This window comes from Lutjanus erythropterus, chromosome 6 (genome assembly GCF_056507025.1).
Source record: "Lutjanus erythropterus isolate fLutEry1 chromosome 6, fLutEry1.hap2, whole genome shotgun sequence".
In the NCBI taxonomy this organism is placed as follows: domain Eukaryota; kingdom Metazoa; phylum Chordata; class Actinopteri; order Lutjaniformes; family Lutjanidae; genus Lutjanus; species Lutjanus erythropterus.
The window spans coordinates 4,205,730-4,221,267 of record NC_139322.1 but is presented as its reverse complement, the minus strand read 5'-3'; the positions used below and the strand labels follow the sequence as shown (position 1 = coordinate 4,221,267).

Genomic DNA, 15,538 nt, shown 5'->3' with positions numbered 1-15,538 from the left:
AAAGGACAGACAATAAAAACAAATACACAGAATGACCAAGGTACATGCAGTGGCAATGTTGTTTGGTGCTGAAAAACTTGGAAATGCTTTTTGAAAAGTGCTTGAATTTGAGATGTAGGAACCCTGAAGGATCGACTTTATGTTTCTTACCATCCGGCTTCTCGAGTGCAACATAACTGCCTGTGATGTATTTGTTCACCAGCGCTGACTTGCCACTTTTCAGACTTCCCAGAATGCCCTGAGAGAAGAGAGGAGGGAAGGAAATACAACACCATGAGGTTCGTTCAGGGTGAGCTTGAACGCACCATCACAGTGTAAAGCATCAAATATCCCTCTGGCTGAATTAAAACATGTTGAGAACAAACTTTTAGTTCCTCCATCAAAAATGTTGTTGTTCCTGTCAGTCAGTTAATCTGATCTGTCGGGAGAATTTACATTTTCATCTGCATCGTTTTTCTTTTCATCAGAATCAAAATTTGCAAAAAAGTATTTCCACCTGCTTTACTAAAGGGGAATGCAGCAAACATGTCAAACAGGCCTGACAGGCTCTGCTAACTCTTTTTCTTTAAAAAAAAACACACAAAAAGAACTTAAAAATACAGGAATTTTACAGGAAAATATTTAAACAGGTGGACAGCGAGAGAGATGGGTAAAATACAAAAACTCCAATTTAACATGTGATACAGTTTTAACTAAGTTTACATTTGAGGAGGATTAACTTGAATGGAATTCTGCCAATAAGTTTTTCTCAAAGGAGGAGAAACTGGAGCTTCTCTGCCCATTATGAGTAAGCTAACTAAGCTAGCTAGCTTTTTAACAAGCTCAAAAACAATGTAACATTTAACTTCAGCTGACAAGCAATGTAGCATTTTATTAACTTTTTTAGCTAATGTTAGTCAACAATGTAATGTTTTGTTAACCTTTTAGCTAATGTTAGCTTAAAATATAATGCTTTGTTAATTTTTTGGCTATCATTAGCTAGCAAACAATGGAACATTTTATTTACTTTTAGGAAACAGCTAGCAAACGATCTAAAGTTTGTTTTGTTTTAAGTTATGTTTTTGGGCTTTTTTTTGCCTTTATTACAATAAGACAACTGAAGAACAGACAGGAAATGGGGTGATGACATGGAGCAAAGGTAGGAGTCAAACCAGCGGGCCGCTGCAGGGGACCAACAGCCTCCATACATGGGGCGGACACTCTACCAGCTGAGCTACAGGGCCGCCCCAAACAAAGTTTTATTGACTTTTTAGCTAACATAAGCTTACAATGTAACATTTTGTTATCTTTTAAGCTAACATTAGCTAACAATGTAACATTTTGTTTACTTTTTGGCTAACATTAGTTAGCAAACAATGTAACTTTTTGATAACTTTTTAGTTAATGTTAGCTAGCAAACAATGTTAATGTTTTGTAACTTTTTAGCAATTGTTAGCTAGCAAACAACGTAACAATCTGTTACAATGAACAAACAATATAACATTTTGTTAAGGAATACAGAGCAGCCAGAAGATAACCGTTTCCTCTGCTCTTTTTTTTTACTTCCTGGGTCCCAACAGCACTCATATTTCTTTGTTATTTATATTTATTTTACTTTTGGTAAGCAAACATCTCCCTGGTTTAAACTGTTTAATTTTAGTTTGAATATATAAACTAGGATTTACTAAACTGATATTTGTTTTTAATTATGCCACACAGTTTTAGATTTAAATTTATTCATTTTAATGTTAGTTTTAGCTAATCTCTGGTGAGATCTTAGATTAAATTAATCTTTGTTATTGTGATCCAGTCGTAGTGTATGATTTGAGTTTTAAGAATTAATTTGACCAAAAATATGATGAGTTTTTGGGTCACAGTAACATAAAACTGACTTGAATTAAAAACTGTTGGGTACAATAGTTTGCACTGTTTATACACTGTTAGGAATGAATGAAGTGAATTCTTGTGTTTGTGTTACAGGTGTGTGTTGGCTGTGAGTGTTACGCTCGTGTCTCACCAGTCTCAGCTCGGGGATGGATCTGCTCAGCGTCCACTCCTGGCTGTTGGCAATATTTACTAGAGAGAGACAGACAGAGACAAACCGTCAGTGAAGCAGAGACACAGAGGAAGATTCATCATTGTCATCAGGTACAGTAACAAAAAAAGGCAGCCATCATAAATCACACAGCTGTTACGTGACAGATCGCCACGAGCACATGTGAGGCCTCGCCGGTCGTCTTAATGAAAATAACCTTTAAGTCACGACAGGAGACCCAACACGCCGCTCGTTATCCACTTTACTCCCCATGTGACGTCAGTGACGGACAGCTGAGTTACTGTTCAAAGATTCAAACCCGCCCCCCACCCCGATATCAGCTCTCCAATATCTTTTTATAGAACCCATCCATGGGGTTCTACAGAGAACCTTTTTAAATTATCTAGAACACACTGATGAGGTTCTACTGAGAACCTTTTTATATCCCAAGGGTTTAATCTAGAACCCATCCAGGGGTTCTTCTGAGAGCCTTCTCATATTTCAAGGATTTGAACAAGAACCCACCAAGGGGGTTCCACTGAGAATTGTTTTTATTCCCATGGTTTTATCTAGAACCCACCCAGGGGGTTCTACTGAGAACTTTTTTATGTTCCAAGAGTTTTATCTAGAACACACTGATACGGTTCTACAGAGAACCTTTTTATATTATGGTACAAGAAAACCCTTGACAAACCCATAACTTCAACAATCCTCACAGAAGTTTTTCTTCCAAAAAGGATTCTTATTGGAACTCTTACACGTGCAAAGAACCCTTGAAAAATCCTTTCTTCAAAAAAAAAACCACAGGTTCGAGGAAAGAAATATGTATTTTTGGTTCAACTTTCAATTGATCAAATGATTAATGATTTGTCCAGGAAATATCAAAATGACAATGACAACAACGACCCAAAAATATAGAGAAATATTCTATAAAACAGGAAAAATGATAATCAGCACATTGCAGGACCAGATAACACTTTTAATTTTTTTCTTGAAAAATGACTGAAACAATTAAGATAAAAAATAATTAGAAATACTTGCAGCTATTTTTCTGCCAGTTGACTAATCAACTAATCCTTTCAGCTCTAAAATGAACTGAGACAAGTTTTAATGTGTTCGCTGCAAAACTGAGATCCTGTTTTTGGTGTGTGTGTGTGTGTTTGATTGTGCTGAAGATGAAACCACACAGACATTCACACACACACACACACACAGTACAGTGGTCTGCAGGGGCTGGGCTGCACACAGCTGTGCCAACATCCCTGCTGGGCAAAAGAGGTGGTGTGCTGCCCTCAATGTGATGTGACGCTCACACCCAAACACCCAGCTGCAGCTTCACAGGACGAGAATAGAGAAACAGAGAGAGAGAGAAGCCCGAGGAGAAGCTAAAACTGACTCAGAAACAGAAAAAAAAACATACACTCAGTGACCAGTTTATTAGGAACACCGAGCTAAAATTGATTATTGCTCACAGGGGAGAAAGTAACTAATTATAAATACTCAAATTACTGTAATTAAGTAGTTTTTTATGGGTAGATGTTAAAGTCTGTACTTTTGCTCGTACTTAAGTATTCCTTACAAGGTGTAATCTACTTAGTTACTTTTAAAATCATGGTTTAGTACTCAGTAAAATTTGAATTAATGTCTAAACCTTTTGTCTGCATTTTAGTAGCAAATCTCGTTTATGATCAAACGACCAAATCTTCAAATTTCAGACCCTTTAGTTTTATAAATAATGACGTTGTTGGTTGAATGAACTCAGCATGTCGTGGCTTTAAGAGACTTGGATTACACCAGATGAGCAGTTTGGAGGCATTTTATGTTTTCATTCTGTTGTTTTTTGAAAACTGTTTTGGAGATTCTGTAACACCAGCAGTGTTTTATGGACTAAAAAACTAAACCTGACCTTCAATCTGCATGTAGGTGAGTGGATAATGGCTGAATTTTCATTTCTGGATGAACCATCCCTTTGAGACAAAAACAAAAACCCAAACATTGTAATTTTCAGGATTGTCATGTTAAACTTCATCAGATCCTCAGGAGGAGCGCCGCGCTTTGAAGCCAATTTGTCACAGCGGCCGTCCCATGTAATTACAATACCATGTGATGTTCAGCAGACCAACAACACTTTTTTCCATGAGTTTACACTGTGAAAGAAAAGGCTGTAAAGCATTTTTTGAGGGTCACAACTCCCACGAAACGTCTTCTTTAACTACAACAGCAACAGCACGTTACAGCGTCTTTCTACATCGAGTTTACAGAACAGTTTGAAGAGAAGAAAAGTGATTTCCCCCCTCGTTCAGAGAGTTAGTGATGGAGGGAGGAATGAGAAGAGAAAAGAGAGAAAGGAAAAATGTCTGTGACATACTGCACAGACGCAGACGATGAAACTGCAGTGAGAGGTGTCCTGTTGCTGATACGATGTCGATATGACTGTCAACAGATCATTTTTTACGTGTATTTTTGCAGAGAAATGCGCACATAATGCAGAAAAAATAGGCGAGTCTCTGAATCTCTAGATCAGACCTGGGCAAAATGCGGTCCGGGGGGCCGGATGTGGCCCACTGAAAGGTCTACCAGATACAGAGACCTTTATTTTGAAAGGGGTCAGTGCTGTGATCATTGGTAATGATAATGAACCGTATAACTTTATTCACTCAGTGCTGCACATCCATGTTGTTTATGTTGTTCTTCTTCTAGTTTTGCTGCGACTATTGTTGTAACATGTATGCAGCCTGCATGGTTCACTGTAAAACATCAAGTTTTGGATATTGCCAATAAAATATTTTCCCACAATTCATCACATGGCAATACAGTAAAAGTGACCTATACAGAACACTTCTGACCATTCCATTATTTGGCCGTTATTAGGACCTTATATCATTTGTGTCTGGCCCACAGCAGCCTGATCAATTTCTCATGTGGTCCACCATGAAATATAATTGCCAACCAACAGAATTTGATCCATTCAGTCCGATAACATTTGGAAAGATTAAAATCATTTTATTCCCATTCATGTTAGCGGAGGACTGAACCATCACAGACGTGTCTGCTCGGTCAAATCTCCAGTCGGAGCTCCTGACCGAGGCTCTGGTTTCTTTCATCTGGAGAACAAGATTTTTAAGGCAGGTCATCTCTGCAGCACTGCAGTATCTCATTATAATGCTGTTTTCTCACACATTTTTCCTTTTTAAAAAAAATTGCAGTTTGATTCTGGCTGCAATTTGGATATTGCACTTGGCCATATTGCAATTTCATTGCAATTAATTGTGCAGGGCTACTTGGAGACTTTTCTTTTTTTGGATTTGGTATCTTTAGCTAACATATCAAGATGTTTTAGCAATATTCCAGCAACGTTGTTATAAACGTCTTTAGTGTTGCCTTGTATATTATTTTTCATTTGTGTATAATGCTACACACCATGTGTGTATTACAACTTAGGTAAAATTATCCTGCAGTTATTCATATATACCCATATATCTGTCCATATATCTCCATAGTGTATATAGTCTTGTTACTGTTATTTCTTTTATATATATATTCTTCTATTTTATCTTTATTTTATTAGTATTCTATTATCTCTCACCCCTTTTTCTACCTGTACTTTTCGAGCTGATGAATTTCCCCAGTGTGGGATCAATAAAGTTTATTTTATTTTATCTTATCTTAAAATGTTGACCTGTTGATGGTTCCTGAGGAGAAGTCAGAGAATCACCAAAGTCAGTAGCATGTGGCTCATGCCTGTAACATGTCACAAAACACTGATTCAGAGAGAAAATGCACAAGGACAAAAGGAATAAAACGGAGAAAGAGAACAGAGGAGAGCAGGAGGGTTTGGCAGACTCGGCTGACAGATATAGTGCCCGCTCTCCTGGGTGTGAGTGTGTGATGTGTCCTTCAAAGACAGACGATGATTAAACTCGAGCCTGGTTCTAAATCTACGCAGCGTCCAGGCCAACTGTACGCAGATGCAGCCGGTGATGATGTGCTTCAGATGAGAGGAAGGGGGAAAAAACGAGAGCTTACATACGAACTGCTGCTGCTGCTGCTGCAGGCAGCTCCCTGGGAAAAAAGGGCAACTCCTACCACACAAAACACACAGACACTTTGTCTATCTTTGTCTGTCTTTCTGACTCAAGGCTCTCTTCATGGCCCGCTCCTGTTGCCAAAAGTGATCAGACAGTGTGATCCTTCTGCTGCTTCGACACACACATTTCTACAGAAAGCCAATTATCCACACTGCCTGCTCCAAACCAATCATGTGTGATCCACTACAACCCCCATATGTATGCAGCCTGTAGCTCGCATCCGAAAAAAACGGCCAATTTTTGAACTTAATTCTGCTTTTGGATTTCTGTCAGAACCCTCTCAAGCCTGTGTCAACGCACGGTCACACACACACACACACACACACACACACACACACACACACACACACACACACACACACACACACACACACACCTCCTCCACCCCTCTGTTTCATCAGACTCTCTGCCTCTGAAGCAGCAGCAGAAGCAGCAGTCCTGCCGGTTGCCATGGCAACACTTCCTCCTGCCCTCAGTATGTGTATGTATGTGTGTGTGTGTGTGTGTGTAGTGTGTATAGTGTGTAGTGTGTGCAGGGCCAGTCTCACTACTTGAGTGAATCCACAGTGTGCATGTGTAACAGTGTGAATACACAATGAGTGAATGAATACATAACACACACATGCACGCACACACACACACACACACACACACACACACACACACACACACACACACACACACACACACACACACACACTCACTCACTCCCACCGGCTGACACTCGCTCTTTCTTTGAGCAAACATGTTTGTGAAAGAGATGCACTGTTGTACGCTGCAGCCGTCGACACACACGGCGTCGAGGAAGAAGCAGCGACTCACAACCGACAATTCTAAATCTTAAAATGACTGCTTTTGACATGAATTTAAATTGAATGGCTGACACAGACGAAGACGCGAGTGAGAGGGGAAGGTGGCAAAAATAAAGCCACATGTAGTGGGTAGAATATATCTGTTTAAGTGTACTCTATATTTAGAATATCGTCACTGCTTTACCTTGCTGTCAGACAGCCTTTTCCGGCGTGAAACCACCTTTCTACAAGCGAAATACGGCTCTCTTCAAAGCAACCAAACCCCATAGGCGAAATCAGTAATTTAACCTCACAGAACACAGGAGTTGCTGGTCTACCATTGCCTCAACCTGTTACTTTTTGTGTGTTAATTTTGTGACTTTGGTGTAGCCAAACTTTCCTTTTAAACACCCAAGTCACACTTTTAACACCATCAAACTAACAGATTGAGGCAGCAGAACAGCAGCAGCTCCTGTGTTCTGCGAGGTAAAATTATTGATTTTGCAGTTGGAGTTTGGTTGATTTGGAGAGAGAAACATTTGGCTCTGATAAATGCTTTAAAACGACCACTTTTGACATGATGGAACTCAAGCTGAATTCCTGACAGAGACAAATACAAGAGTTAGACACACGGAAAAAAAGCCGCATATAGTAGAAGAACAAGCAGCAGTTGGAATATATCAGTTCAAGTGTATGCAATATTAAGATTTTTTTTATTGCTTTACCTTGCCATAAGACCTTTTCAGAGAAATAACTGCCTTTTTTATAAGTGAAATATCGCTCTCTCCAAACCAACTAAAGTTGGTTGTTGGTCTACCACTGCCTCGATCTGTTAGATTGTGTGTATTAAAGTGTGACTTCTTCGTTTTATAAGGATAGTTGGGATTCACCAAAGTCACAAAATAACACAAAACAACGACCAGGTGGAGACTCCTGAGAGTTCAAATGATTGATTTCGCCTATGGAGTTTTGTTGGTTTGGAGAAAGTGATATTTGTCTCAGATAAATACCTTAAAATGACGGCTTCTGGCAGTGAGTGGAATTTATCAGTTTAAGTGTGTGCTATATTTAGAATATTTTGACTGCTTAACCTCTTCTGACCTTTTCACATGCAAAATATGGCTTTCTACAAACCAACTAAACTCCATAAGTAAAATCAGTAATTTTATCTCACAGTACACAGGAGTTGCTGGTCCACCACTGCCTCTGTCTGTTAGTTTGTCTGTAATACTGTGTGACATTGGTGAATCCAAACTATCCTTTTAAAACAAGGAAGTCACACTTTAACACCATCAAACTAACAGCAGTGGACCAGCAACTCCTGCACTATGCAGGGTAAAATTACTGATTTTGTCTGTGGAGTTTGGTTGGTTTGGAAATTGTTGTATTTGGCTCAGATAAATGCCTTAAAATGACTGCTTTTGAGATGATGGAATTCAAATTGAATTCCCGACAGAGACAAAGACAAAGAGTTAGAGGGGACAGTGAAAAAAAAGGAAGCCACATATAGTGGTAGAACATGCAGTGGGTGGAATATCAAAGCCCGGATTAGAAATGTTCTTGATTGGCTGTGGATCCACACTTCCCATTTTGACGTGGGTGAACAAATATCGCCTCATGTCTTTTCCTTCTCTTCCAACCGCTTCAGCTTCACGGAAAATAAAGCCGAGGCAAAAACCAACTGGAGCGGTGCGTCTGTGATCCTGCCACCAGCTCCTCTCCCCTTCGGCTTCATTATGAGATTTAAACCCATGCTGGGAAACGCTGCTTAAGTGTGTGGGGTGCGTGTGTGTGTGTGTGTGTGTGTGTGAGTGCAGAGATTACCCCTCCAGCGGTGTGAAATCTGCCCGCACTCTGAGGGGAATTAGATTAAGACTGTCCAAGACGATTCTATTGTCAGTCCTCACATCAAAGAACTTCATCTGTCATCAATTTGTAGTTGCACATGGCTTCGGGAAAATGTCTCTCGGGCACGTGACGGTTTTATAAGCTGTAAATGCATTCTGTGTGAGGTTCTGTGAAAAGATCAACCCCACCCAACCCCACCCACACTCAATCTAAATGCCTGTGCACACATGAGAGGGTGACACTCTGATAATTGTCTGGCAAGAAACTGAAGACAGGAGCATGTGTGATAATGTTCTGTTGTCATGGATGTAGTCAACACTAAAGGGATAGTTCAGATTATTGAAGTGGGGTTGTATGAGGTACTTAGGATAGTCAGTGCCACAGCTACAGTAGGTGGATGTACGCCCCCGGTTTGCAGAAGCAGTGTCGGTTTAGGAAGCTTGGAAATGAACTGCTGTGCAACAAAGGATAATTTAGCCACTTAAAAATGGTCCACCTGAAAAAATAAATATCAGTCTAAGAGTGTGCTGTATTCATAATATTTTTATCACTTTACTTTGCTGTCAAACAGCCTTTTCTGATGGGAAATTGCCTTTTTACGAGCAATATATCACTTTCTCCAAATAAACCAAACACCATAGGCAAAATCAGCAGTTTTACCTTGCAGGACACAGGAGTTGCTGGTCTGTCGCTGCTTCAATCTGTGTTGTTGTGTGACTTTGGTGAATGCAAACTATTCTTTTAAGACACCAAAGTCACACAATAACACCACTGAACTATGAGACTGAGGCAGCAGTAGACCAACAGCTCCTGTGTTCTGTGAGGTAAAATTAATGATTTTGCCTATGGGGTTTGGTGGGTTTGGAGAAAGCGGTATTTGGCTCATGTAATGATTTTCCTGTCAGAAAAGGCTGTTTGGTGGCAAAGTAAAGTGCTGCCAATCTTCTAAACATAGCATACACTTAAAATGATGTTGATCTTTTTATGTGGACCTTTTGTCAGTGGCTAAAATACCTTGATGCTAACGCCATCCACAGCAGCTCAGTGCATGGCATCAGTGCTGGTGCACCTCTCTGCTTCACCTCACACAACCCCACATTAAATAATCCAAACTATCCCTTTAAGGATGGATTTAGAGCTGAAGAGGTGACAGTGGCATTATGGTGTGCGTTTGTAACCTCCTACCTTCCTCCTCACTGGAGTCTCTCTGTATATAGACAGGAGGTGCTGTGGAGGACGACCCCGCTGCCCCTGAGCTGCTCTTTGTGAAAATGCCACTGATGAACTTGAGCATCTTCCTGTCTTTAGCGGAGCCTCGTTGGCCCTGCTGCGCCTGCTGGGCCTCCCTGGCCAGCCCCAGGTCTTCAGAGAGGCTGTTCAGGTCGCTGTTATCCAGCGTGCGGCTTTTACCTTTGCGTGCAGGTTTGGTGGAGGCCTGGGTGGCAGGCGCAGGCAGGGAGGCCGAGCCCGTCTTTAGTCTCTCCTTCCTGGGGATATCTCTCATCACTGCAGCCATGCTGCCTCCAATCTCTAGAGGTATTCCAGGTTGACCTTCATCCCGCATGTCCCTCCATCCGTCGGGCCTGCTCGCCTCGGCCCACGAGGCCCTGCAGGGGCCAGGCGAGCGTGTGGGCATGCGACAGTCCTTGCGGTCCAGGCTCTGCGCCGAGGTAGGGCTGCGCTCTCGACCCTCTCTGGAATCGCGACCGCGGGTGGCAGCGCTGCTGTGAGACTTGAGCAGGCTCACAGGACGCTGTCCCACCGGGCGGATGGGGAGACTGGTCCTGGTCGGGGTGCGGCTGGGCTCCATCACCTCCGTAGGTGGTGTCATGGTCAGCGATGGGGACGTGCATTGCTTTGCCTCGGGCGTGGAAAGTGTCTTCTCAACTCGTGTTAAATTGATCTCTGCAGACTTTGTCTTCTGAGCTGACGCTCTCTCAGCAGGTAGGGGGATTGAGAGGTTGCATGGTGGCTTTTCACCCCCTAAACTCGGGACATCAGCAGTGGAGGGTGGTGGTTTATCCTTCAGAGGACTGACGGGTTTCCTCCCTCCATCTTTGACTTCACCACTTATCTCAGCCTTTTTCAAAATAGCAGCATCCTCACCCCTTTGTGGTTGTCCCAGATCCACTCCTGCTCCATTCTCCGCCCGGGCAGGAGCTTCACCTCCAGCCTCCACTCTCTGTGCGGCCTCCTCTCTCGGCCTGGCCTCCACCTCCTTCCCCTGGGCGCTGTTCTTGGCCTCCCCTCCATTCTCCTCCACAGCCTCTACCTTGACCAGGGTGAGGGAGATGAGGTAGGTGGTGCGTTGCTGCAGGGCGCCGCCTCCGCTCATGTGGTCAGGCTTCAGTAGACACACTTCAGCAGATGAATGAAACCAGACAGAGCGACATGAACGACTGACAGTCCGACAGCGTGTTGGGACCTGAAACAATCTGTGACAAAAAACTTACACGGAGGGAGATTAAGTTTCTCCTCGGAACCATCCATCCCCCAAATCCCTATTTCTTTGTTTCGGATTTTAATGTCAGTCACGGATTTCTTCTTCTCTGACTGCAATTTTCATTTCTCTGGCACATAGAAAAAAGGAAATCCACTCTTCCTGACAACCTTCAGCAGACTGTCAGTGCAGTCCAATCAGCTCTTTTGTCCCTAGAAAACACCCAATTAAAATCTACCCACTGAATATGTATGCAGCCACTGAGCCAAATAAATCTTCATTATGGTGTCTGATGCCTCATTCCTGATGGTAATTATTTACTTGACCTTATTTTTATGTGCAGCAGCTCCATCTCATATGTCTCTCAGTCCATCCTCTTGATTCAAATCAGAATAACAACTGGCCCGCATCATACGTCATCAAGAATGTGATCAACAGCAGCTGCTGTAACCTGAAAAGGTAAAAGTCTTTAAAAATTCATGAGTGTCACCCTAAAGCAGCGTGACACCGTGCACCATCCAGTCCAGATCATGGGCTCTCATTGTGAGCCACACATGTGTGTTGACAGCAGCATCCATTCAGAGTGTGCGGCGGCGGCGGCGGCAGGAAGGCAGGCAGCCTCACGGAGACGCACAGGAAGGACACTGATGAGGGCTGAAGGGGATCAGGAGGAGAAGCCAGCAGAAGAAGCCCGGGCGGATATCTGGAGATGCATGACCGAGTCAGGGCGCGTCCGGCCATCACGCCCCTCGCGCTGTCTCCCGGGCAGCCTGCGTCCTCTGAGCGCATCAGGCGTTGAGCATGACAACACGGAGGAGGCGCTCCAGCAGCTCGCCGACCGCCTCTGGACCGAAGCCTTTCCCGATGGAGACGCCGTCCGTCGCACGGCACAGGTTCAACGAGTCCAATCACACACACATACACATGCACACACCCTCACACCCTCTCACACTCTGCGTTTCTCTCCCGCACAAACGCACCGATAGGAATCTCCTCCCTCTACATGCCCCTCCTTGTTCCAATGGACGATCCATACAATGCAGAACCGCTTTTCCCTCCTTTATTTTCTCTCCGCTTCTCCTGCCTGCTGCTCCTCTCAGACTGTGCAGGGTCCCTGCTCTGCTCTTTATTGCTCATCCCTCCCATCCCCATCCCCTCCCCTCCATCTTTCTCCCTGCGTGCCGGAGAGGAGGAGGAGGAGGGAGGAGGGGGAGGCAGCGAGTAACGGCTGGTGGTAAAAGCAGCAGCAGTGCACGCACACACAACACACACACACACACACACACGCACAGGCCGGACCTGCTAAATGAGGGGAGACCGCGGGAGGAAAGATCAGCGGCAGGGAGACGGAAGAAGAAGAGGAAGAAGGGAGGGTTAGTTAGGAGTGACACACACACACACACAGGGAAAAAAAGATGGATGCATGTTTGTGGAGGAAAAAAGACACTTGTGCGGGGTGTCTCATTTATACAGCTGCCAGAATAGTGTCATCAAGATCATCCATCTGTCTTCAGCTGTCTATTAGAGTGTGTGTGTGTGTGTGTGTGTGTGTGTGTGTGTGTGTGTGTGGCTCCGTGTGGCTCCTCCTCAGTAGGAGGCTTGGCTTGTTTGTTGCTAAGGTGTTACAATCTTCCTGGCTCTGGTGGCACAATCATCTCCTCCATGTCCTTCCTCCTCCTCCTCCTCCTCCTCCTCCTCCTCCTGTGGTACATTCTGTATCCCAATCGCTCCCAGAATCTCTGTATCAAGATGGTGTTTCTCTGTGTGAGTGGTTCATTGTGTGTGTGAGAGTGTGTGTGTGTCTGTGTGTGCACATGTGAGTGAAAGAGATTTCCTGTGAGTGTATTGATCTGTAGTCTATTGCCTACTACGGCCTGTGTTCATTAGCAGAAGTGGGTAAGCTCTGGGCTCACAGCATGAAGCGAGCAGTGGCGTGAGAGGACAACAGCATATTGGACATCAATAGTTGGACCACGGAATGCAAAAACACTAAACATGCACACTATTATTTACTACTAACCATTAAAATGTAGGATGGCCATTTTTCCATATGAGGAAGGATGTGAAAAAACGTTTTGTGCCTTTAAAAATGTGTTTGGGCGCCCATGGAGAAAATATAGCTGCACAGTTAATCAAATTTTTATCAAAATCGCAATATGTCTGTCTGCGGTTTTCAAATCGCAGGAGGTGCGATATTTGTTAAAGGCAACGTGTCAAAAAACTTAATTAATGAATGGATGTCACTGAGGCAGAGATGTCCTGTCCTACACGGACTGAAATAAAATCATTGGTACAGATTCCTTCAAAAAAATCATTTTAACATGCTTTTTCAATCAAAATAAGAATAATGATGTAAAAATCATCATTACCTCTAATAATAATCACTCAAAATAATCGCAATTTGATATTTTTCCAAACCACTGCAGTCCTAGCATGTATTTTTTTAGTCTCACACCTCAAGGATGGTTTAAGATGGATGAATATTTATTAAATATACTGCAGGTAGCTGCTAAAAAGGCAACTGTAAATGGATGGATGGACATTATAGTAGATATTTACAAAATGGAGAAGACAACAACATATGTTAACCATAAACTGGGAAAAATTCATTGACTCTGTAAGACCCTGTAGGCCAGACTTTATATTTACAAGTCTATGTTTTTTATTTCATGGCAAGAAAAAGATCATCCCCTAACTGTACACAGTTCACTGCTTTTTTTTTTTTTCCAAAAAAGACAGTAGCTGAAGATGCGAGAAGTTGCAATGATTGCTCAGCGTCGTTCATACAAGGAGGAGCCAATCACATTCTTTCAATACTAGAGTGAGTACTGATAATAGTCCAAATAGCAACGTAGTGTTTGCACAGCAGACATTTTGACTTGTCAGACCAGGAAAAACATAGGTGGACTCCAGCAGGTGTCCCGGTCACAGTGACAGCGAAATGGTATGAACAGTGGACGGACCTCCCCTGAGTGGAATGCAGCAGTCATTAATACACCTGTGAGTTTTCTGGGTATGACGTGTCAAAAGGTGTCTGCTGTGCAACCAGTCCACAGACAGTCCTACCCAGACTCAAAGCTCAGGCAGGATGCAGGAACACTGAAACTACACAACATTAGAATTAGAAGAAAATAGAAGAAGACAATAAAGAGCAAGGACAAGTCCTGTCTATCAATGTAAAGTTAAAATAAAAACTCACGGCTCTGAAAAGACACACTCTGGACTTGGAGTTCAGTGACTGTCTGTCTGCCAAACTCCATTAATATTTTGATCAATTTAACCGTCCGTGCACAATCTACTCCTTCTAAAAGATTTTTTAATGATTTCTTATGACTCGTAAACAGACACAAACTCATTCGGCATTAATTTTAACTCCATGTAAGGTGAATAAATGTGAAACGGGCAAATGAAAAAAAGCACATGAAGGACGCAGTGGCTGTAGTGTAGAGAAGTGACTATTTTAACTAATGACATATCATGGTAATTTTTATGATTTATTACAGTAAATATATTACAGATTTCTCCTTTAAAGGGATAGTTGAAAACTCAGTCATTATCTACTCACCCTCATGCAGACTGAGGGTCGGGTTTAGTTTTTCAGTTCACAAAACTCTGCTGGAGTTTCACAGGAAAACCGAGTTGCAGAATCTCCCAAATAATGGAAGTGAATGGTTACCAGTTTTCAAATATAAAAAAACGACAGAATAAAAACATAAAATGCCTCCATACTGCTCATCTGGTTTAATCCAAGTCTCCTAAAGCCCCAACATGCCAAGTTGACCAAAAAAAAAATGTTATTTACACCATGTTTTTAGCCTGAATCCTCACTGTAGATCTTTAGCGTGGAGCCACGTTCATTTGCACACCGTCTGAACTGGGTGTGTGTGGTGTGACGGTGTGCAAGCGGCATGTCAGGACTTTAGGAGACGTGGATTACACCAGACGAGCAGAATGGAGACATTTTATGTTTTTATTCTGTTGTTTTGTTACGCTTGAAAACTGGTCACCTTTCACTTCCGACCCTCACTTGGCATGAGGATGAGTAATTAATGACTTGAATTTTCATTGAACTATCCCTTTTTGGTACTGATCATTACAAGTGAATGTGTGCATTTTAAATAGCATATTTTATGTATGCATCTGCCATCAGCCATCATGATAACAGTAGGCTTGATAACATTTTAATTCCATTACAAGAGATACTTTCTGCAATTAGGTGGCCAAAAAAAAAATATCGGCAATTGCCCAAACTAAGCTGGACACTATCAGCATATCAGATATCAGCAAAAATCTGTATGTAAGACAAAGAAAAGCAGGAAATTCCTCACATTTCAGAAGCTATAACCATAAAATGTTT

At 42.6% G+C, this 15,538-nt stretch overlaps 1 protein-coding gene across 5 annotated transcripts in view; it reads right to left on the bottom strand.

Annotated features, from left to right (window-relative positions):
• agap2 (ArfGAP with GTPase domain, ankyrin repeat and PH domain 2) overlaps positions 1 to 15,538 on the bottom strand; it is a 42,771-nt gene that overhangs the window by 19,202 nt on the left and 8,031 nt on the right. For 2 of the 5 annotated variants that reach the window (XM_084720300.1, XM_084720301.1), the window contains exons 1-3: positions 9,927 to 12,298; positions 1,997 to 2,055; positions 151 to 238 (exon numbers count right to left, since the gene is read on the bottom strand). In XM_084720300.1, the coding sequence (XP_084576426.1) occupies positions 151 to 238; positions 1,997 to 2,055; positions 9,927 to 11,076 (1,297 nt within the window). In that variant the 5' untranslated portion in view covers positions 11,077 to 12,298. Of the gene's footprint in view, positions 1 to 150; positions 239 to 1,996; positions 2,056 to 9,926; positions 12,299 to 15,538 lie in introns of those variants that run through there. The other 3 variants (XM_084720303.1, XM_084720304.1, XM_084720302.1) reach the window with 2 other exon arrangements.